This window comes from Gracilinanus agilis, chromosome X, assembly GCF_016433145.1.
Source record: "Gracilinanus agilis isolate LMUSP501 chromosome X, AgileGrace, whole genome shotgun sequence".
Classification (NCBI taxonomy): Eukaryota; Metazoa; Chordata; class Mammalia; order Didelphimorphia; family Didelphidae; genus Gracilinanus; species Gracilinanus agilis.
The window spans coordinates 61,895,578-61,917,569 of NC_058136.1; the positions used below are offsets into that span (position 1 = coordinate 61,895,578).

The following is a 21,992-nucleotide window of genomic DNA, read 5'->3' on the forward strand; positions in this document are numbered from 1 at the left end:
CGGCCCCGGTGGGGGGGGGTGGAACGCTTCCAGGCCCCAGGAGGAGAGCCAGGCAATTAGACCCCAGTTGTCCGCTGACAGACGAGGACCCCCCTTCCTCTGTGCCCTCCTCCACACTTCCCAAGCAAGGACTCTGGTTGGCTTGCTGGCAGGCAAGAGAGGGGCGTGGCTCCTGCTCAGGAAGAGCCCCCCCCCCAGTGCCAACTGGCCAAGCCCTTCATGGAGAGAGTCCTGTGGTCTTCCTGAGATCTGACTTCCAGCCTTCTTGCTGCAGGCCAGTGAAGCTTCTTCCTCCTGCTTTTAGCCTCCCCTAGCTGTGTACCCTTGGGCAGCCTTGTTCCCCTCTCTGAGCCTCAGTTTCCAACTCTGTAAAATGTAAAGGAGGAGAGATGATTCCTCTTAGTGCTAAATCCTAAGTGTGAATGTGCAGCCTCCCAAGGAATGTGCCTTGGCCGGGGGCCAGAGAGTCCTTTGTGGTAGAGGGTGGAGGAGGGGTGCGGGGCTGGGAGAGGGAGTTCCTCTGCTTGGACTCTCTTTCCCTGTCTCCCCTCCAGACTTCTCTCCCTCCAGGGCCTCTTCTCTTCCCATCTCTCTCCCCTTGGGGCCTCTTGCCTAGTTGTCATTGGGCCTGGAAAGGACCTCGGAGGCCATCCTGTGGAGGACTGTCACCCAACCCCCTCATTTTACAGGGAAGGAAACCAAGGCCCAGAGAATGGAAGGAACTTGGCCGAGGCCCGTGGTTATTAAGGGTCATGGCCTGAATCGGATCCCTGGGGCTTGGACTCAAACCCAGGGCTCTAGGGCGCCAGGCTCCCTGCCCACATCCCCTCTCCCCAGAGCCGGAGTCTGGATGGCTTATGGGAGGGCTGGGAAAACTGGCAGAACCCTCCCCACCCTGGCTCCTTGCCTCCAAATCCAGACCCAGCAAGCATCTACTGTGAGCCACTAGTGGCTGGTACAAAGAAGGCAAATCCCCTGGCCTTGACCCCCTCGGAGCCCTTACAGGGCCCCCATGGGACACCGAGCAGGCCTCGAGCTTCTGCTCCCCATTGCGAAGGGAGTGGCTGGGCAATACTTCCAAGGCCCCCGAGTTCTTGAATGAATGGAGCCCATTTCTCATTTCACTCTCAAGTCCCCGCCATGAAAATGAGGAAGCGAGGAAGCGAGGTCAGCGGGGGCCCCATCCCTGGCCCGCTGACCAGGCATCTCTCATTAGCACCCAGACCTAGAGGGAGAGCCACGCACCTCAGGGCACCAGGGAGGTAGGACTTGAACAATTAGCACAAGAATAGAACGAACAGTCTCTGTAGTCTCCCTCCTTTCTCCCTCCCCTTCCCCCCTGCAACTCCCTTGGGAGATTCGATTTCTCCCCTTTCTTTCTCCCTCTAGTCAGGCCGGCCAGCTAGAGTATCCAAAAAACCCTTGTTGGCTTGGGCAAGAGGGGGAAGGTGGCCAGCTGTACCTCCCACAGGAGTCCTCAGACCTGGCATCCCCCCTGCCTCTCAGGCCAGCCCAGTATCAGGGGGAACAAGGAAGGAGCCCAAGTCGCCAAAAATGGGGATCTTAGTTTTACACCAGCACATTTCCTCCTGTATATTGTTTCATCCCTTTCCCCAGAGAACTACCTCTAATTGCAAAGAGTGTGTGCGTGTGCGTGTGCGTGTGCGTGTGCGTGTGTGGTTAGAGAAGAGAAAAAACTGAACAATGCTTTGGAAAAAATCCGATGGTGCATTCATTCTCTGTCCCCCACTTGGGGACTGCCACTTTCCCAGAAGAGGGAGGGGGGCTTCTTTTTCTTCCTTGTTGTTTTCCACCATTCACTTTTGAGTATTCTGTGGTTGCTCCTTTCCGCTGACATTGTTGCACTTGTGTAGATTGTTTGCTTGGCGTGGCTTCCTTTATTTTGCATCAGTTCACAGAAAGCTTATCATGCTTTTTGGTATTCTCCAGACTCCTCATTTCTTCTGCCCATCCCATTCACAGACCCCAATCGATGGCCATTGGCTTCGTGCCCAGTTCTTTGAAACCTCCAAGAATATTACTATCGATCTGCTGGGGTATCTGGGGGTTTTCTTTTAGTCAGACACCTCCTTAGGGCCATGTTGGTGAACCTATGGCACCCTTGCCGGAGGGGGCCGCTCCCCTCCCCCTCTCCACGTGTACCCGAGGACATTTCTGCCATCACCCGCCCCCTTCCCATCGGCCCAATGGGAGCGTTTCCTCCCTCCCCTGTCTGGGGAGTTTGGCCACTGGGCCCTGAAAGAGTTCTCCTTCGCTACCTAAATTCGTGCCGATTTCTAAGGCTTTCGACGGATATTGTAGTAGTCGCTTCCTTCACGTAACGCCAAAGGGCTTTCCATGACAGTTGGACGGATTCCCTGGTGGGTGGAGCCTTCCAGCTGCCCCCTGCCCAGCCCTCGCTCCACAGATGGGGGCCCAGGCTGACAGAGAACTGGGCTGCTCTGAAATGCCTCTAGCTTCTGATTTGGGCCAGCCAGGACTAATGAGTTCCTCCTTGGACATCCCAGTGGCTCAACGAGAGTCACCCTCCAGTTGTCTGCTCTTATAACATCTAGTTGGCCCATAGTCCATGCTTGGGTGGGCCACCGGAGCCACGAGGGAGAGGCCCCGGGTCTACCGTAGGCCTTGGGGGGTGCTCTTTGGCACCGGGGGGCACCCAACTGTGGATTGGAACGGAGGAGGCTCCTCAGGTGAAGTCCTTTCATCTCCCGTCTCCCCTGACCCCCTGAACCCCAGAGCTTGGCCCCGCCCCTCCTGGCCTGCTACAGTCGGGCTCCTGGAGGTGAGAGCTAGCCTGCCGCCCAGCCCCAGCCGGCTCAGCTCCTGCTGGCAGGAACAAGAAGCTTATTAAGCCAAGGCTGCTCCAGAGTCCCCCCGCTGAGCCTGAGCCGGGGCCCAGGGCTGGAGCACCCACAGAGTTCCATTTCCTTCTGCAAACAGTCTACAGATGGAGGAAGGTCAGCTGTGTGGCCGCCCCAAGGCCCTGCGTGGAGCGGCCGGGCCTCCAGCTCCATTTCTGGCTACCTTCTGGTCTCTGGCCTTTCTCCCTTCCCGGGTGAGGCTCTCTCCGGCTTCCCATTTCCCTCTCGGGGCCTCTGACTCTCCCGCTTTCTGTCCCAGGCCCCGAGTCTGGGCGATTCAGCCCCCAGGATCCTGCCTTTGTCTCCCAGGAGTCCCTGCCTCTAGCTTTGTCCCGCCTGTCTTCGCTCCTCTCTTTCTGACTCCCTGCTCAATAGTCCCTCCTCCCTCTCTCCCCCCTCTTCGAGCTCCCCCCAGTCCTTCCCTCCTTCTGCCTTGCCCTCCCCCTTCCCTCCCTGGGCTCTGAGGCTGTTGTCAGGCAATTATGGGGGAGGCCAGGCTGGGCTGGGTAAACACGGTACCAGCGGGATGTGAGGAATTCTGCTGCCTTGGCTTTGCGCAGGGGTGTGGGAGGGGGGAAGGGGGGAGTCACAAAGCCCAGGGAAGGAGAGGCGACGAGACTCCCGTCCCTGCTCCTTTCGGGTGTCTGCCCGGCTGGCCGGCTGGAGGGGGGCTGGGCCCTCCTCCCGGCTCCCCCCCCCCCAGGACCAGGCTCATCTCCAGTGAACTGGGGTGGAAGCTCTATGTATGAAGGAAGACAGGAAGATGGTGGGGACTGGAAAGGAAGGCGCTGAGGCCCAGCCCCGGGCCGACGGGCACCCATCTCCTCTGGCCACAGAGAAGCCCTCGCGCCTCTTCAGGCCTCTTGCTCTTCACTCCGTGTCGAATCCACTCCAGTCCCAGGTCCGTGTCACGGTGGGCCGGGACTCAGAAGACCTGGTTTCCCGTCCCCGACATGTTTCTGTGCGTGTCCCACTGAGGCCGGTCTGGCGGCGCTGCCGACTCCCCTGACCCGTGAGGCTCATCAAGGCGGACACCAGAGGTCTTGGTACCAGTGGTCTCGGCAGTCGGAACTTGAACTCGGCTCTCCTGGCTCCGAGGCCAAGGGCTTTCCATTCTACCGCATTGGGAAGAGCAGATTGACACTAGACTTGAAGGAAGACCTTCCCGTTGATGAAAGAGTCGGGGTTCCTCCTCAGGATGGGCAGGAGCATGGCTTGCTTGGAGTGGAGGGGACGGAAAAGGCCTTAGGTGGAATTATGGGGATCCCCTGAGGCCACTGTGGCCGAGTAGAGGAAGGTGGGGGAATGGAGGCTTGAGGCGCTGGCCTTGTTCTAGGTAGGCAGCTGGCACCATTGAGGGGGTCCTCTCCTGGGCGGCCCGGTAAGCTGGGGGCTGCCTCGCCTATTCCCCCCAGCCCAAATCCCAGTGTCTCCAGCAAGCCCCCTTCACACTACCGCTTTCCCCCTGTTGGGCCTCTCTGGGTTAGCCTGTCCAGATCATTCTTCATCCCGAGGTGTTTCCATTAGACTGGGAGCTCCTCGTGGGCAATCTTGCCTTTCTCTGTGTTCCCCGTTTAGTATGGTGCCTGGCTGGCGCATAGTGGGCACTTCATAAACGTTTACTGAGGGGGGCAGCTGGGCGGCTCCGTGGATTGAGGAGCCGGGCCTAGAGACGGGAGGTCCTGGATTCAGATCTGGCCTCAGACAATTCCCAGCTGTGTGACCCTGGGCGAGTCACTTCACCCCCATGGCCTACCCTTGGAACCAGAACACAGTATTTATTCCAAGCCAGAAGGGAAGGGGTTCCAAAGAAAAACAAAAGCAAATACATGTTGATTGACTGGCCTGTGGCTTCCTTGTTTCAGGGACCACTGAGTCAGAGAGGTGGCTCCAAGGAGCCACAGACCCGTTCTTCTTTGGCTGCATCACTCTTCTTTTCTCTTCTTCCTCTTCTCCTTCTCCACCCCCTCACCCAAGGGTCCCCCCCTAGTCCTCTCTTCTGGAGAGCCTTCTCTCTTTCTCTTCCTCTTTGTGCTCCCACAGTCAGCGCAGTTGGGACTGAACACAGGACAAAGGCTTCATTAGCATTTTCCATTATTCCCAAAGGCCACAGATGAATGGCCTCACCAGTGACCTCGGGCTCCAGCCAATGGTCTGGCCATTCCCAGGCCCTTGACTTAGATGAAGCCTTTGGTGGTGGGGTTTCTCCTCAGATTTCGGTAAGATTAGACTTGTGGGGATCCCCTCCTACATCTCTGATCAATCCTCCTGCTTCCTCGGCTGCCACCTCCCCTCCTCCTCCTCCTCCCCCCGCCTTCGCTCTCTCCCTCTCTTTCTCTCTCTCTCCGTCCTCTCCCTCCCTCCCTCCCTCACACACACACACGCACACACATGCACACGCACACACATGCATGCACACGCACACACACAGAGCTCCTGGACTTTCTTAACTTCAGCTCTCCCCTCTATGCTAGTGTAAAGAATAGACGGGCCCATGAGGAGGCTCGGTCTTTGGGGCATGCGGAGATAGTGTCTGCCTGGTCCCCATTGTACACCTGGAACTCTGGAGAGCCGGTTTGGGGTGGGGGCCGCCTGGTGGGGTTGGTATGGCGGATTGACAAAAACGTTTGCACTGGGCCACGGAGCTGGGAGAGCCGATGCGGCCTCGGAGGGTATTCGGCCAGGGCTGAGCTCTCGTAGGGACGAGGTGACCTGCTACTTTCCTTCTTTCTCCCTTCCTGGTGGAGAGTGAAGGGAGAACTTGCGCCAGCTGCCCATTAGTGGCGGCAGACAGCCCTGCGTCGGTGTGCACGTGCCGTCTCCGTGTCTCAGCTCCCGGGTGCCCAGGCGTCGAGAGCCGCTTCGTGAGCTCGGGAGCCGCCGAAGTTCTCACCGGGGGGCCTACCCTCGGAGGTGCCCGGAGTTGGTAGCAGAGCCCATTGGAGTGGCGATAGCCAACAAGAGGGGAAGAGCCCTGGTGAGGGAGCTCAGCGGAGAGTCCCAGGGCCAAGAAGAGCCTTGAGCGTTCTCTCCATGTGTGCCTGACGACTCCCTTTGTACTTCTATCGGGGCCCAGGCTGCCTGGGACTCTGTGTGTGCCAGGGGAGAGCAAGTCCTGCTGCGGACAGACGGGTCGTTTTCGTAACTGCCATCATTCTGCCTTTTCTGAAAGTGTTCCAATGGCCGCTCGGCAATGGGGAAGGCACTGGATGGGGCTCCGGCTGCCCCCTCTTCTCTTCTCCCTCTGTACTCCCTCACTAGGTGACTCAGTGACTGCCCTGGGCTCACTAGGGAACATCTCTCTGCAACTAATGAATTCCCAGATCCCCGTAGTCAGCTCTGATGTCATTCTCCTGAGCGACACACTTCCAGCTGCCATTTGGACACCTCAGACAGGATGTCCCAGAGATGGTTCAAACTCAACAGGTGCAAGACAGAATTCCTCCTCCTCCTCCTCCTCCTCCTCCTCCTCCTCCTCCCCTACTTCACCTGCTGAAATTCCCTATTTCTGTTGAGGGCTTTGTCATTCGTTAGGTCTCAGACACTCACTGGCTCGGTGACCCTGGACAAATCACTTCACCTCCATTTGCCTCCGGTTCCTCATCTAGAAAATGGGAATAATAATAACAGCTCCCTCTCAGGGTTGCTGGGAGGATCAAAGGAGTTGTCAAACTTGTCAAAAGCACTTGGCACAATGCTGGGCACACAGTTAAGGGCTATGGAAATGCTTGTTCCCCTCACCCTCCGCCCCCTTCCCATGACTTTGGACAAGGCACATCTCATCTCTGGACCTCAATTTCCTCAACTAGAAAACGAAGGGGGTTGGACTGGGGGCTTTCCAGGATTGCTTCTGGGCGTGAAACCTCAACAACTGGCCGGTGGGCTCCCTCAAATGCTCCTCTCCCTCCTGCCGCCCTTGCTTTCAAGATCCTCAGGGACCATCTCAGCCCTGTGGCCCCCTCCCTACCGGACCAAGAAACGCCGGCCGCCATTTTGATGTCTTTTCATCTCTTTGTCTGATTTCCAGTTGGCTCAGTGCCCGAGAGGGGTGAGCCCCAGCATCTCCCTGGGCTAGCAGTGCCCTTAGGCCCAGCTTTGAGGCTCTACAAAGAAGGAGCCTGTTGTTTGGAGGGGGGCTGGGGACAGGGGAGGGGGCTGAGCCCTTTGTCCCAGAGAGTCATCTTCAAATCCAGGTGGTCGGGCTGGGGAAGGCTGGCCAAACATCTGAGCATCAGGCCAAGCTAGGCCCCTGGAGTCCCTCACTGCCGGTCAGCGCCTCCGGTGTGCCTGGGTGTGGGGAAGCAGCCGGAGAGCAAACAAACAGAACAGCCTGACGACAGGAAGCAATTACAGACCACCCGGCCTTGGCCACGGCTTGGGCGGAGGAGGAGGAGGAGACCTAGACAGTGGCTTCCAAGGAGGCCTAGACAGTGGCCTGAGGAGCCAGGAGCAGGGGGTGGTGCCTGCCAGCCAAAGAAGGGAGGGGCCATAGAGAAGGCCAGACTGGGGGTGACCAGGCCAAGGCAGGGGGCCTGAAGATCAGAGGGAAGAGGCCATGGAGAAGGCTTCGGAACAGGCAGCAGAGCAGCATGAGGGGACATCCAGTATGCCTCGGGGTGGCGGGCACCCGGAGGCTTCTTATCTGCCCACTTCCTTTCAGCCGATGTGGGGGGGGGAAGCTCCAGGCCCAGACTGCACCATCCAAAGACTGATTTCCCTTGGGGCTTGGCGAATTATTATATCTGTCATATTATTGAATCAGGAGCAAGAATTTAGGAAACCGGGCACGGCTGGGAAGCTCACTCACTCATTGGGCTTTCCCCTTTCTGGGTTTCCTCAGTTTCCTCCTTTGTAAAAGCAAGGGGCTAAACAAAGAGATTTCTTTCAGCCCGACCATCTGAGATCTCTGTTCTAAGGGGCCGTGTTCCCTCGATGACATTTTAGATCCTGAGATTCCCTGAGACTCAGTTTCCTCCTTTGTAAAATGAGGAATTCTGAGCAGGCGACCTCTGAGGGCTCTCCTTTCCAGCTTCCGCTCTGTGAACCATTTGATGTAAGAGGTGGAGGGGGTCTTGCCGAAGGGCTCAGGACAGAGTTGGGGAGGCAGATGGGGCAAGAAGGGCAGAGCTGGTTAGGGCTCCAAGGAAGTGGCGGGGTCGGTGCAGCCTGGCCTGAAGCCTTGGGGCCAGCTCAGTAGAACAGGCAGGGAGGGAGAGGGCCAGGGAGGCAGCACACCGGGAGGCCAGGGCAGGAAGCGGCCGCCCAGAGCCAGGGCCCGAGGACCCTCTCCCCTCTTCCCCAACTCCCAGCCTGTCCCCCCTGGCAGACCTCGCAGAGTCAACAGCCCAGCTTCGCCCTGACCAGAGCGGCGGAGACGGAAAGGCCCCGGCCCAGGAGTCCAGGGAGCCGGCCCGGCCGGAGTCGCTCCCTCCGGGATAAGATTTCCCCACTCTATAAACTCATCTGGTTCTGGGCTCCTCTGTTTGTTTGCTTTTGCCAGAGTTTCCTGATGAAAGTTCCTTTTCAAAATTCCAACCTCGTTTCCACTGAACTAATGGGACAGAAGTTTTCCTCACCTGGCCTTGGGTAGAGCAGGGGCTCGGCAGCCCCCCTCCCCCTCTCCCGAGAAGCCAGAGGCCCCGAGCATTCTTGGAGAGAGGCCTGGAGCCTGCCAGCTGAGGACGGGGTAAAGAAGGCAGGGACGTTTACCGAAGAAGAACGCACCGAGCTGGCTTCGGGAATGCGAAGGGACGTCATGTGGCAGAGGCATCCCAATGGGCAGGACCTGAGAAGGGGCACACGTTGGGACAGACTTCTTGGCTGTCAGTTAGCAGCGGGCTGCCTCGGGAGGTGGTGGCCAAAGGCTGGAGCCCAGCAGAGGAGCAGAGGCTCGGGCTCCAGACCTCCTTGGAGGCCAGACCGGAGAGGAGCCCCACGGACGGGGGGCTCAGAGCGGCTCTTGAGGCCCCAACAGAGAACCAGAGCTCAGAAATAACACACATGGACGGTTCGAAGCATCAGGAAGATGGTGTGACAGTCCTGGCGGGGGCCTCAGTTTCCTGCTCTGTGAAATGGAGATGCTGCTGCTGCTGCTGCTGGCACCCACACGGCCTACCTCACGGAGGAGGGATTCCTTGGAGGCCGAGGCCTGCTGTGTGCATTGAGCGCCAGGAGAACAGAAGCCTCAGAGGGGGAGAAGTCCAAGGGGCTGAAGGCTGCCCAGTGGTCTGTTGGTACACCTAGATTTGGTCAAGCTGTGGCAGATGGACAATGATCTGAACCCCAAAGTAAGTAGAGCAGGAAAAGAAGATTGTCCACGAAGCCAGGAATGGCTAAAGGGCGGCTTGCTTTGCTTTTAAGAACATGCCGCCTTTTTAAAAACCCGCCTTCTCTGCCTTAGACGCCATACTGTGTACTGCTTCCAAGGCAGAAGAGAGGTAAGGGCTAGGCAGTGGGGGTTAAGTGACTTGCCCAGGGTCACCCAGCTAGGGAGTGTCTGGGGCCAGATCGGAACCCAGGACCTCCCGTCTCTAGGCCTGGCTCTCCATCCACTGAGCCACCCAGCTGCCCCAGAACATGTCGCTTTCCAAGCAGTCCTGCTTGCCTGGGCTCCCTTCTGCTGCACTTTCATTGCATCCCAGCTTTCTCCTCACTGAAAAAAAGAAAACCGAATCCCCGGCTCGACTGTGCTGCAAACCGTATGTCAGATTCTGCTCCCCCCCCCCCGGGCCCTGGCCTCTCCGTTAGGAGATGGGGGCATGGCGGGTCCCCTCGAGTTGTGTGGATCCGCCTGGGCGGCGGCGGCGGCGGCACAGTGCTGAGGAAGGAGCCTGAGCTCTTAATTCTTAACAAACACTTGGCAGCAACGAATATCATTAGAAGACGGCGCTAAGCCACGAGGGCCTTCCCACCGTTTCAGGATCAGATTAGCAGGGAGACCACCCCAACGCCCAACAGCAGCCAGGTAACGGGGAAGATCTGCAGGAAGGAGCAGGGCCCCCTGGGAGGAACCAGGGGACGAGGCCCGGGAGAGCGATGCCGGACGGCGACAACAACGACCACCACAGTAATAACCCTACCTGGTATTCGCTCGCTCTGGGCCAGGGACAGCACCAGGAGCTTCACGGTTAGCATCGCAGCTGATCGCAGATGCCGTCTGGACCTGCTGCTGTCAGAGCTGATAGGTGAGGAAATGGGGAGGAGGGTGACTTGGCCAAGGTCCCACGGCTGGTCAAGGGCCCCCAGAGCCTGCCCTGCCTCTGTCCCTCCTTCCTTTGCCACTGAGGGCTGGGGTGGGAGGGAAGGTCGGGAGTTGGGGACCCCTTCCTGGGTGGGGGAGGGGGCATGGGAGTCTGTGTGCAGGGAGCTGTGTGCGTCTGGGGCCCTCGGGGCCCATTGGCAAATCCAATGTGATATTAAGTTCATTAAACCTGCCCTCTGTGCGTTAATCTTCTTGGCGAGTCGTAATGAGGGGCTGCTGGAGTCCTAGCGGAGAGGCTGGAGGAAGGGGCTGCCGAGGGGCCTGGGACCCCCTTCTCCCAAACAGAGCTCTACTAGAGATGTGGGGGGGGGGCAGGGAGCCGCCACAGGCCAGGGGGGCTGGGGCTCAAGGCTGAGAGGAGGCGCTAGCCTGCAAGTCTGTGGGTTTGGCCCAGTACTGCCTCAGTGTCCCCTCCTCCCCCCGCCTCCTTAGAATTCAGAAGAGGTGGCTGAGGCTGTAGTCAAGAACTGCTGCCCCCATCCTAGGCCCCCACCCCCACCCCAAAGAGAAGAAAGCCCAGGCACGTGGTTCATTTTCAGCAAGGCTGACCAGGGCCCAGGCCGGGGCTACCTCCTTTGTTCCTAGGGCTTTGGGATCTCTGAAGTGGCTTACAAATATTCGCTGCTAGGGAACCTTTCTTTTCTGCTGGACCTCCTTGGGGGAAATGAGGAGCCCTGGGCAGCCCTGAGAGGTGTGTGGCATAACGGGCAGCCTAGAGGACCTCGGTTCGAATCCTGTCTCACAGGCTTTTGAAGCCAAGTGGGTGATCCCCCCCCCAACCAAGAAATCGCTGGCCCTTTCTCAGGCCAGGCCTTCTCATCTCTGAAGGGAGGGTCCCTATTTCCCAGGCTGCTAGGGGGCGGATTAGAGATGTTCATAGGCTTTAAGCACTAGACAGATGTGGCGATTCTTGAGATGATGATGATGATGATGATCACTGCTACCCTGCCTGCCTCTTGCTGCTTCCTAGCTGGCTGACCTGGGAGGAGTTTCCTGATCCCCAAAATGCAAATAATCAGCACCTGTGGCCCGGCGGGTGTCTTCAGTGAGAATCAGCCAGAGGACAGCAGCGTCCAGCGCCCTCGCAGTAACAACACCTTGGATTTCTCTGGCGCTCTCCAGCTCGGCCAAGAGCTTGCCCTGGATTAGCTCATCTGAGAGAGAGCTCCGAGCTTTGCGAGGCTGAACCCCATCGGAATGCTGCCCAAAGGCCATGGGTGCTCTGGGTATTTTTTCCACATAATTCCAAGCGACTTTCCAGAGTGAATGGACGGACCAATTCACGGTTTGCCCCACCAGTACTGATTCTTCTCATCATTTGGCATCTTGGCCAATTTGTTGAGTGTGAGGGAAGGCCTCAGAGCTGCCTTGATTGCATTCTTCTTAACAGTCTTGATTTTGAGCAACTTTTATATATGGCTGTTGAGAGCCTGAATTCTTTTGAGAATTCCTTAGTCTTGTCCTCTGACCACTTATCCATTGGGGAATAGCACTCGTTGTATAGCTTTCGGTCTGTTTATTTGTTGTTTGTTTGTTTAAACCCTTCCCTTCCGCCTTAGACTCATACTATGTATCTGTTCCAAGGCAGAAGAGCCACAAGGGCTAGGCGATGGAGGTTAAGTGACCTGCCCGGGGTGTCTGAGCTCAGATTTGAACCCAGGACCTCCTGTCTCTAGGCCTGCTCTTAATCCACTAAAGAGCTATCCACCTCTTTAGTTTCTCATATATCTTATATATCAGACTCTAAGAAATTTGAAAAAAAAAAGACATTTTCCTTCCATCAAGCGCTTTCCTTCTTTTCCAAATTTCATCGATTCTGTTTGTCCACTGGCCTTTCGATTTCATGTCACCAAAATGTTCTAGTTTATATTTTGGGTTGCTAACCTCTAGGCCTTGTTAGCCCCTTAAAAGCAGCAAAAATGATCCTCCCCTTAGTGATAGCTATGAAAGGTACCTGATGTGATTGTCTTCTATTTCTTTTGCTAGCATGAATAGCCTTCTAGGTGTTTATGTCATTCTTTATCTCTATAAAGTGTACTTTGGGAGAGTATGTAGACATGGCCCAAGTGTGCCTTGGTGGGCTGATTTCCATCCATCCGTACACTCTATGCATAGTTTTTGAATGGTTCTTCCCTTTCTGTCATTTCCTTCTAGCTTTTATTATTGCCATCCAGAAATTCAATTGATTTTGATAGGCTACTTTGTTGAAGCTATCATCAGTTGGTTTTTTTTGCTGATTCTCTAGAGTTTTCTAGGTAAAGCAAATGGTGATAACTGTGTCTCCCCTGGAATCAGCTTCTACTTTTGCATTTGATTTCTTTCTTTTGTCTTGTAGCTATTGTTAACCTTTCTAGAAGTATATTAAGTAACATCAGGGAAAGAGGGCAACCCTGCTTTATGCCTATCTTTATTGGCATCCGCATTGTATAGGACACTAACTTTTGGTCCCTTCTGCCTCGACGCTTTCCCCATCGTGGTTTCAGTATGGCGTGGGTCAGCGTAAGAAATCGAACGGGAATTTGGGGAGAGCTTTTCAGAAGCTGCAGATGGCACGGGCAAGCCAGAAGACCACACAGAAGAAGTCTGGGAACTCAGAAAAGCCTACTTAGCTCAAATTTTACAACAAGGTACGGCAAACACCCCGTGAAAGAAAAAGAACGAATTCAGACTCCTTCTCCGGAATGAAGGGAGGGCCAAAACATTTTGTAGGGCTTTTCCAGGTCGCGGGGGCCCTGCGCCCCTCACCCCTGCGATGTGGAAGGGATGACTGGATACTTCTATCATGTATTTCTTAATTGTTTAGGTTTAATTGTGGCCAGCTTAAATGCAAACCTCACTTGGCAGGGACGACATCATCCTCAGAATCAGTCGGCCAGGTTAGTCTGTACCGTGTTGTTGTTGGTCCTTTGTACTCAGACGGGACTGATGACACGGAGGGGTTGTGCCTTGGCTTGTGTGTGACCTGGATTTCAGTGAGGCGGTCGCACAGCCATCGGCCCCACTCCCTCTCCCAGCCATCCAAGTCCATCGGACGACTGATGACGGCCCCGGACGCAGCGGATGACCTTAGCAACCTGGACGGCTGACCAAGGTCTACGCCTGCTTCTACTGCCTTCATGGCTATCTGAACAAATCGTTCTCATCCGATCATTGGACTGGGGTGATTCTTCACCTGCTCGGGGTGGGCACTCCACTAACTCACTGACGCGTGGGTGGCCCATCAGTCACCCTCGACTTGCTTTGCCGTAGGGGAGAGCTGGGTGCCAGGTGGACACCGAAGGCGGCTGATCGGCCATGAAAGGGGCCTGGCGAGCTCTCACCCTATTGCGGCTGGTCCTCCAGGAATACTCGTGCCCAGAATGCTTAGGGCATAGGAGAGGCCGATTTGGTGGAGGAGGACGGAAAGATCTGAGAAGGGCAGGGCAGGCGAGGATGGGGCCTGGGCAGATGTGAGCAATATGAAGTCCTGGGGCTGTGGGAGACCTCAGGGGTTGTTGAGTTCAATCAGTTTATGGAGGAGGAAGGAGGCAGATGAGAGGCCTGACATGACCCAACAGCAATTAGTCCCCACTGCACTGAGTGGGACCCAAAGCTGCTCTGAAGCTGGGAAGGATGTGAAAGAAGGGGGAGGGGGGGAGGTTCTTAACTACCGTAAGACCTGCGGGCACCGTCCCGGTGAGCCGCCAGCCCAGTCTCCTCTCGGCCTGGCCCCTCCTTTCCGACTTCGGGCCCCTTTGTAAAACCTCTGGGCCGGGGGTCGGGGAGAGTAGCAGAGTTGCTGCCTGCACTCCAGCCCTCAGGCCTCTGCTCCCCAGGGACCAGCCCAGGCCCCGTGCTCTGTGAGCCCCCCTGCACCCATGGTAGGTTGGCTGTGCAGATAGCGGCTGGGACTCAGGGCACGGTATGGCGGGCTCTAGCTGCCCGGCCGCCCGCCTGCCTGACTAGAAAGCTCTTTCTGAAGGCACCGGCAATCCAGGACATCCTTTCCTGTCACCATGATGACTCGTGGCAGAGCCGGAGGGGAAGTTGAGTCGAGGGGCCGGGCCGGGCCGGTCTCTGCTGCTGCTGCTGCCCTGCTCTCTCCTCCACAAGCCCTGGCTCCCCACCCTCAGCTCCTACACTTCCAGCTCAAACGAATATGTGGGCTTCTCTAGGCCTTGGCGTCCCTGCTCTGCAAGGCTGACCAGGGAGAAGGGCTGCTCCCAGGATGGAGCTGGTGCTGGTGCCCGGGAAGAGGGTGGCACGAGGACCGTCCGTCCCATTGCGGATGTCCCGGACACTCGGGGATGGGCCCCGCTCCAGGCACTTCGGAACCCACTTTGGTGTCGGGCCGTGGCCTCCAGGCCCCCAGAATCAAGTCCCTGGGGGTGGGGGTGGGGCACGCGACCTGACACCGGGCTGATGGTCCATCCTGGCGGCCGGATCGCTCAGAGCTCCAGAGGACGCTTGGACGGGCAGAGCCTGAGAGCAGGAGCTAAGAGTCCAGGGAGCCAGAGGAGGAGAGGAAGGTGGTGCTGCTGCTGCTGCTGCTGCTGCTGCTGCTGCTACGTGAGGAATGTGAGGGGGGCGGGCCGGGGGCCTGTTTGGCTTCAAATCTAAGAATGTTGGAGCTGGACAGGACCTTGAAGTAGAAAACAGAGCACAGGAGCTGGGCGGGGCCCCAAGAATACAGACTAGGACGGCCGAGCTAGCGGGCCCGAAGGACACCCCGGTTCTAGCTAGATGGATGTGGCCCCGAGTGTGTTGCTTGGGAGAAGGCATGGCCTTGCCCAGGTTTCCTGGCTGGCCCCCATGCCCGCGACGCTCCCTTTTCTCCACTCAGCCTTCTGGCTTCCCGGGTTCCCTTCAACACTCTGCGAACGTCCCATGTTCTACCTTTTCTGACTGTGCCCAAAGGGGCGAGGGCAGTGGTAGGCCACCAGCTCCCCTCTGCTTGCTGCAGGGCTTGGCGGGCCACGAAGCGACTGCCTCACGGCACCCCTGGGAGCCAAGCAGAGACCTCGTTACCCGCACGTTACGGCTGAGGAAACGGGGGCTGGCCGATCCCGGCTGCCGAGGGGAGAACCCGTCTCCTGCCTCTCGGCCCCGTTTATGAGTTCTGGGCAGTCCAGAGTGGAGCTTGTTGTGTTCGCGCGTGCGTGTGCGTGTGCGTGTGTGTGTGTGTGTGTGTGTGTGTGTGTGTGTGTGTGTGTGTTGCGCTTGCCACTCAGCTGTCAGGAGGCTCTGATTACAGGGCTGGCAGGGAAGGGAGGCCGCCGGAGCCTGAAGGTCATGGGAAGGACGCTCCCGTTATCCCCCCGTGACACCCTTGGGTCCTGGCACAGAGCACACAGCAGCCCCTGGCTCCGGGACACTGGCAGACGGACAACCCAGAAGGGCGTGGGGTGGGCCGGGGGCAGAGAGAGAAGAGTGAGAGTGTGGGGGGGGGGGCGAGCAGCTCTTCCACGGAACACAGTGGAATTCTAGCCAAGGAGCACTTCCCCAAACCAGGCCTCAGGCCTGGGCCACAGACTGAGCCCTTCCCTCAAGGCTCTCACTGGGCTGGGGGGGAAGTGGACAGCCACATGCAGCCAAATGGGCCCAGTCTTAGTTAAAACATGATCAAGCCGCCCCCACCAGACCTCCCCCGTAGCTCGGCTGCCCAGGAGCAGCCTCTCCGGAGCAGCCCTGAAGGGGGGGGGGTACGCACTTGAGCCCCCGCCTGGGGCAAGCCTGCCTGCCATCCCCCGACCCGGGCGAGCTGCTGTAGGCCTCTCTCCCGGCTTCCACTGCTCCTCCGGGCCCTTCCCTGGGAGCTGGGAGCCTCCTTTCCCAAGGGGAGGGGGGCTCTGCAGAGAAGCCAGGAAGGGGGGATTCGAATCACCTCCCAATGCCCCAATCCACATCCAGCTCTCCCCTCAGCCCCCTCCCTCCCCATTCGCTCTAAGCCTCAACCCGAGACCGGTTCTGGCTTTCTCCTTGTAGGGTGGAGTGAGGTGGGCAGGAGCCCTGTGCCCCCCTGCCCAAGCCATCACGTGGAACGGTGTGGCGGCCCAGGGAGTGGGGCGGGGTAGGAAGAAGGGACCCCCCCCCAGCCCTTTGCATCTGAGAAATGCTGTCACTTCCAAGGCCTTGAAAGGGGAAAGAACACTTCCAGCTGCACTTCCCCCAGTGACAGCATGGAACTTAAGGGCCTGGTGCAGGAAGACCTGCATTCAAATCCAGCCACAGGCACTGACCAGCTGAGTGACTCTGGGCAAGTCATTCGCCTTGGCCTTCCCCAGGGTTGTTGTGTGGATCAAATCAGGTAGTACTTGGAGAGCCCTTTGCCAAGCTTCGAGTGCCACAGAATGCCAATGAGCACTGCTTCCAGAGCCAGGAGGGAATCCTGGTTACGCTGCGACCACAGGGGCTCTCCAGAGGTCCGCATCTAGGATCTGGGGGACACTGAGAGGAGAAGCCAGAGCAGGGACCCAGGCTTAGCTCTCATGGGTCTAACAGCCAGTTCCCAAGAATGCCAAGGAAGTCTTGAGTCTCATCCCTGCCTTCATTCGCCAGGTGTCAAAATCCCGCCCCCCTCCCCCCAGCCAGCATTTGGATCCAGTGGCTGCCCGCCCGCCCTGGGCTGGCCTCGGCTTTGGGCAATCTCAGGAAGGATGAGGCACGGGTTCTGTTCCCGAAGTACTTCCTTATTCTAGTGGCAGAAACGAGCCTCAGGGCCTGTGGCATTCGGACAGAGGGCACGACAACGGTGAGCGCGCCAGGCTCTCCGTGGCCCGAGCTGCTCCCAGGAGACTTCCTGGAGGAGCCTTGGAGGACTGCAGTAAAGCAGGGAGCGGGTGGGCCGCTGAGGTCACCGAGCGGGGGGTAGAGAGCGTAACGGAAGCTGGGAGGACGGGCAATGTGGAGACCGAGGCAGGGCCGTCCTCCCTGTGAGGTTAGAGCTGGGAGCCAGGGCTCCGGAGGCTAAGGCTAGGGGTCGGGGCTGGAGCTGCGGGGGGGGGGGGCCTGGGAGGCAGAAGCCGCAGCGGGGAGACAGGGAAGGCCTGCCAGTGAATCTGAACTTCCTGTTTTTCTTTGCTCAGTAAACAGCCTGATGAGCTCCAGGATGCTTGAAATGCTGCTGGCCAGGAAAGGTGGCAGGGGGGTCCCCTCCTTGGGGACTAGAGGGTGGGGGAGGTCTGTCCTGAGCCTCAGCTCTGTTCCAGGCCAGCTTTTCTCGGGAGACCAGGCCCAGTGAAAAAGCGCCCAAAGTTCTCTTGGCTTCCCTCTTTCCCAGAACTGGGGATCCCAGCAATTCCAATCCCTTGGGCTCAGCTGGGGGAAGCGAGGCCTGGCTCAGACGCCCCCTCCTCCCCCTTCCCAAGGGCCACAGCAGGAGCCTGTGTGCTGGCCCAAGAAACCCAACGCTTCCAGCCCCTTCCCAGAGGCGGATCCTTGCCAGGCATTGTGTTCCGAGGCCCTCTGCGTGCTTCTCTCCCCGGCAGCTCCGATAAAAGAGGAGCAGCCCATGGACCCTGCCCCGGGCACAGCCCGCTGAGCCCAATCCCTAGGGAGTCCCGGCAGGCCAGGAGCTGGGGCCTGGGGAGAGAAGAGAGGAGCGAAGGCCCGGGGGCCCGGGAGGGCATGGAGAGGGGGCTGGAGGGAGGGGGAGAAGCTGAGGGAAGGCTGAGAGCTACCCAGAGGCAAGGGCACCTAGGAAAGATGGAGAAGGAGGTTGGGGGGGGCAGCCAGTGGGGCTGGACTATAGCCGCCAGGCCCCGAAGCAAATGCCCAGCTCTCCTGGAGGCCCCAGGCCTGGCCCATCTGTGCTCAGCCCAACCCCGTCCATTCCATCAGAGGCCTTCAAGGGGACAAAGGAGGCACCCCTCCCCCCGTGTCTGGCTTCCCATTGCCCTGGCTTCAGATCTCTCCCACCCTGCCTCCTGGCAGCCTGCTGCGGCTCTCTGGTCTCTGGTTGAAGGAGATGCAGGGAGAATCCCCCTTCCATCCTTCCAGGGCCTTGAGTGAAAGCCAAAGACGAGTGTGGGGGGAGGGGAGGGCCAATCGCCCCTGGATCCGGACCCAAGTAGAGCTCGGAGCTCTCTGGAGCTCCGGGGTGGGGGGGGAGCAGAACCCTAAAAGATGATCCTGATGGGGAGGGGCGGGGCCTGGGCATTACTAGGTAGGGGTGAAGAGCTGTTGTCGGGCCACTGGCCGGGGACTCTGTCCCCCTCGCTCCGTCTCTCTCTCCCACCTCCTTCGAGCCGGGCCCCTGAGCTCTCCCTCCGTCTAACCACCGTCACAGCATTCCTTTCAGCCCCGCAGGAGGGGCATCCGGGCAAGAAGCCGGCAGGCAGCCCTTCTGCTGCCGCCTTGCCTCTGAGAGCTCTCCTTTGGGCAGCCTTCGGCCTGGCCAAGCTCAAAGCGCTAAAGAAAGTGGAGGTGGCGTCACTCCCCAAAAGGCAGCAGAGCTGGCGGACAGGGAGAGCTGGCCTTGGAGTCAGGGAGACCCGAGTTCTAGTCCTGCCTTTGACATCCCGGCAACCTTCTAAGATTATTATTATTAAGATTATTGCTCCAGTGATTCCACAAAGACCTCTCTCGCTGGGCAGGCGGGCAGGCGGGCAGAGCATTGTGTCAGTGTACCTCCACGGAGGGGATCAGCCGGGGCTGCTGTAGCCTGAAAGGCCCACCCAGAGACCCCCTCCCTCACAGCAGCCAGGAGGCTAGTGGTGATCATTCTGGGTCTCCCAGCTCAGGAGGGAGAGAGAATAGAAGGAAGTATGGGGCAGTAGTAGGAGGCCTCCATGGAGATTCAAAGAATCTGGCTGTGAATCTCAGCTCTGCTCTTTACTGTCTAAGAGATGACGAGCAGGTCATTTCTTCTCTCTAGGAAGTGAGGGATCTGGGCAGGGTTTCTTACCATCTCTCCCTCCCCCCTCATTGCATCTAGAGATTATTTAGCTGGTTTTCTACCCTTTGGGAGTGTCTAGGTGGTGCCCCAGTGGTCCTGGAGCCAGGGAGACCTGAGTTCAGCTCCGACCAGACTGGCCAGGTGGCCCTGGGCAAGTCACTTTCTTTGCCTTAGTCTCCTCTTCTGTGAAAGGAGAATCATTTCAGGTCCAGGGTTTGGGGGAGTACGGGAGGAGAGGATATCGTGAAAGTGCTTCCCACATCCTGGAGGCTCTTCTGCTGTCATAAGCCTTTACTTGCTGGTTCCAGGCAATGGACCTGTGTGTCAGCCCCGACATCCCCAGAGCGCCTTGGGCCCCCGTGGCTCTGCTGCTGGAACATCCCTTTGTCCCACGCTGCATCCAGAAACATCAGCTCCTAGAGGCCCGAGGCTGCTCCCTTCTGGTCCCCTGTGCCCGTGCCGGGTGCTTCCTGAGCATTCCTGGATTCGGTCTGTTCTTCTAACCTGTCCAGGTGGTTTGCCCCTGCCCAGAGCCTCCCCCAGCAGCCTGGGGCCCGGCTCCTCGGGCCCAGCCAGGAAAGTCCAATAAAATCAGGCCCCCAGAGACAAGGTCACAGGAGGAACCTGCTGGCTTGGGGCACCCGCACCCTCTTTTCCATTCCAAGTTCACCAGCCTGGTGCAGCGGAACCTGGAGCCCTCCCTTAGGTCGTCTGAGCGTGGGTCTTGCCGCCTGGGCGAGCGTGCCCGGGGCGGAGCCTGTGCCTCGTGCTGTCCCCTCATCTGCCGCGTCCCCCTGGCTGCCTCCACTGTCCCACCCGCACCGGCAAAGAGCTGAGCATGGGGCCGACTGCCTGCAGACCTGCTCGGCTGCTTCCTCAGTCAGCGCCTGCTGGCTGACCATTCGAACATCTGCCGGTGGTTGGGCTGGCCAACTGGCCGGCGGCTCCGTGGGTGGGCGGCCTGGCTTGCTTGTGGATCTCCTCGTCAGACTGACTGAGAAGTCCCCAGGTTTGCTCAGTCGGGGAGGAGGCGGTGCGGTGGGTACTCCTGCTCTGCCGGGCACGAGTCCGAGGCCCTTTGGGGATTGCAGGGGGCCGAGGCTCTGTGGCCCTCCAGCCTTGGTGCTCTCTTCCAAAGGGCAGATCCGAGCTGAGGTGGGGCCTTTGTTGTGTTGGAGGACAGGAAGGAAGATGAAGACTCGGCCCCGGGAGGACTCCGAGGCATCCTTCAGGCTCCAGCTACTAATGCAGGCTGGAAAAACTGCTAAACAATGCCCGGGACGCAGGCCAACTCTGAGTCCCTTGTTCTCCCCTCCACCCCGGCCCCCCACGCACACTTCTGCAGTGGGAAGTGCCCAGGGAGAGGAGGCTGGTCGCCATTGTTCTCGGGCACAGTTCACCTAGGCTGGGCGCCTCTGCTTTCAGTGGGTTCTTTCCCTGCCACGTGGGTGTTTCCCAAGCCCCTTGGGTGGGACAGGGGACGCCTTCCCTCCTCCTGGGCAGAGGAGAAACCCTGGCGGGAAGAGGCCATGGCACCCGGGGCCATAGCAGGGTAGGCCCGAGCCCAGCTGGGAGCCCAAGGCTTCCTCTGCTTCTCCCCTTGGCCTGGGAAGGCCTTTAGCGATTCTCTCGTACTGCTATGGCAGAGCTGGTTGGAGGGAAAGGAAAGAGAGAGGCAAATGGTGGAGAGTGTCCGTGTGAGTGTTGTTAGCGGAGGTCCTTCTCCCTTCCCTCCTGCCTCCTCGGTGGCCTCAGGACCCTGGACCTGCCTCCTAAGTAGGCCCCAGAGAACGCCTGGTGCCTTCGCCCCACAGGGCTTATTCGGATCATTCTGCACGTCCCTGGAAAAGCCCTGGCTCGCGGCGGGGCCACATCAGACGGGGGTTAGCCGAGGCCTTTCCCTTTTTCTCCAGTTGGGCTCCTTAGGGGCCAAGGGAGGGACAGAAGTTCCTCCCCACTCTGTGTAAATGGGCCCCAAAGCACCCACCTGCAGGGCAGGCCTGGCTTGGGCCAGCACGGGGCTGCCTCTCCCCTCCTCCAATAGCTGTGGGATGGTAGGAGCGAGAGGGCCCGTCCGGCCTGAACTTGGAGAGGAAGAGGAGGCCGTCTCTCTCTTTTCCTGCGCTGGCGCCTCCCTTGTAGTCCTGTGGATTCTCTTTGGCAGATTCTTTCGCCAGCCTGGCTGCTCGCCGGGTCTGCGACGCTCTGGGCCAGCACCCCGGCTGGAAGGCCAGCCGGGAAGGCCCCGGCCTGTAGCCGCTCGGGTACCGGTGAGCGGGCCCGGGAATCCAGGCTGGGAGGTCCTCTGACTGCTGAGTCAGCCCCCTCAGTGGCGGACCTCGGGGTCCCTCGCGGCCGGCCAGGCTTTCCCGGTCGGTGTCCCCGAGTTGCCTGGGTAGAGCCCCGGCCGGATCCCACCCACAACGAGCAAACTCTCAGTTGTCCTCTAGTGCCTTTGATGGGAGGCCAGGGAGCAGCTGTCCGGCCTCAGCCTTTCTGCGCTTGGCTGGAAGCCTCTGCTAGGCTCAGCTCTGGCGAGAAGCAGGGTCCCCGGACACCTACATGCCTGAGGGCCAGCCCGAGCTGCTGGGAGACGTCCCTGCGGGGGCCCCAGGCCCGAGACCAAATGAGTGCCGCCCCTCTTCATCCTCCCTCGTCCATCTGGCCTGGGCTCCCCACCCCTAGACACCCAGCAGGGGGCTGGGGCCTGGGGCTCCCTCCTCTGCCAGCAGCCACTGTCTGAGGGCAAGAGGCCCCGCATCTGGCCAGCCTCCGGGGGAGGTTCAGGAGTCCGGGCGGGCCAGGCACCCTTCCTCAGAAGGCTCAGCTGATTAAATACAGGCCACCTAGGAGGTCTGCCTTTGATCTGAGAGGCCCGGGACCGCCGGGATGCGCTCCTCCTTTTCCCACCCTGCAAGCTCCAAGCTGCAGGGCAGGGCTGCTCGGCCCGGGGCCTGGGCCTTGAGCTGGGTTA

The 21,992-nt window shown here is 59.1% G+C and overlaps 1 protein-coding gene across 1 annotated transcript in view; it reads right to left on the reverse strand.

Annotated features, from left to right (window-relative positions):
* Window positions 1–8,639, reverse strand: part of EFNB1 (ephrin B1) — a 15,883-nt gene extending 7,244 nt beyond the window's left edge. The window contains exons 1-2 of the mRNA XM_044682868.1: window positions 8,592–8,639; window positions 5,648–5,856 (exon numbers count right to left, since the gene is read on the reverse strand). Of these exons, the coding sequence (XP_044538803.1) occupies window positions 5,648–5,856; window positions 8,592–8,639 (257 nt within the window). The remainder of the gene's footprint in view (window positions 1–5,647; window positions 5,857–8,591) is intronic.
* Between the last annotated feature and the right edge of the window lie 13,353 nt (window positions 8,640–21,992).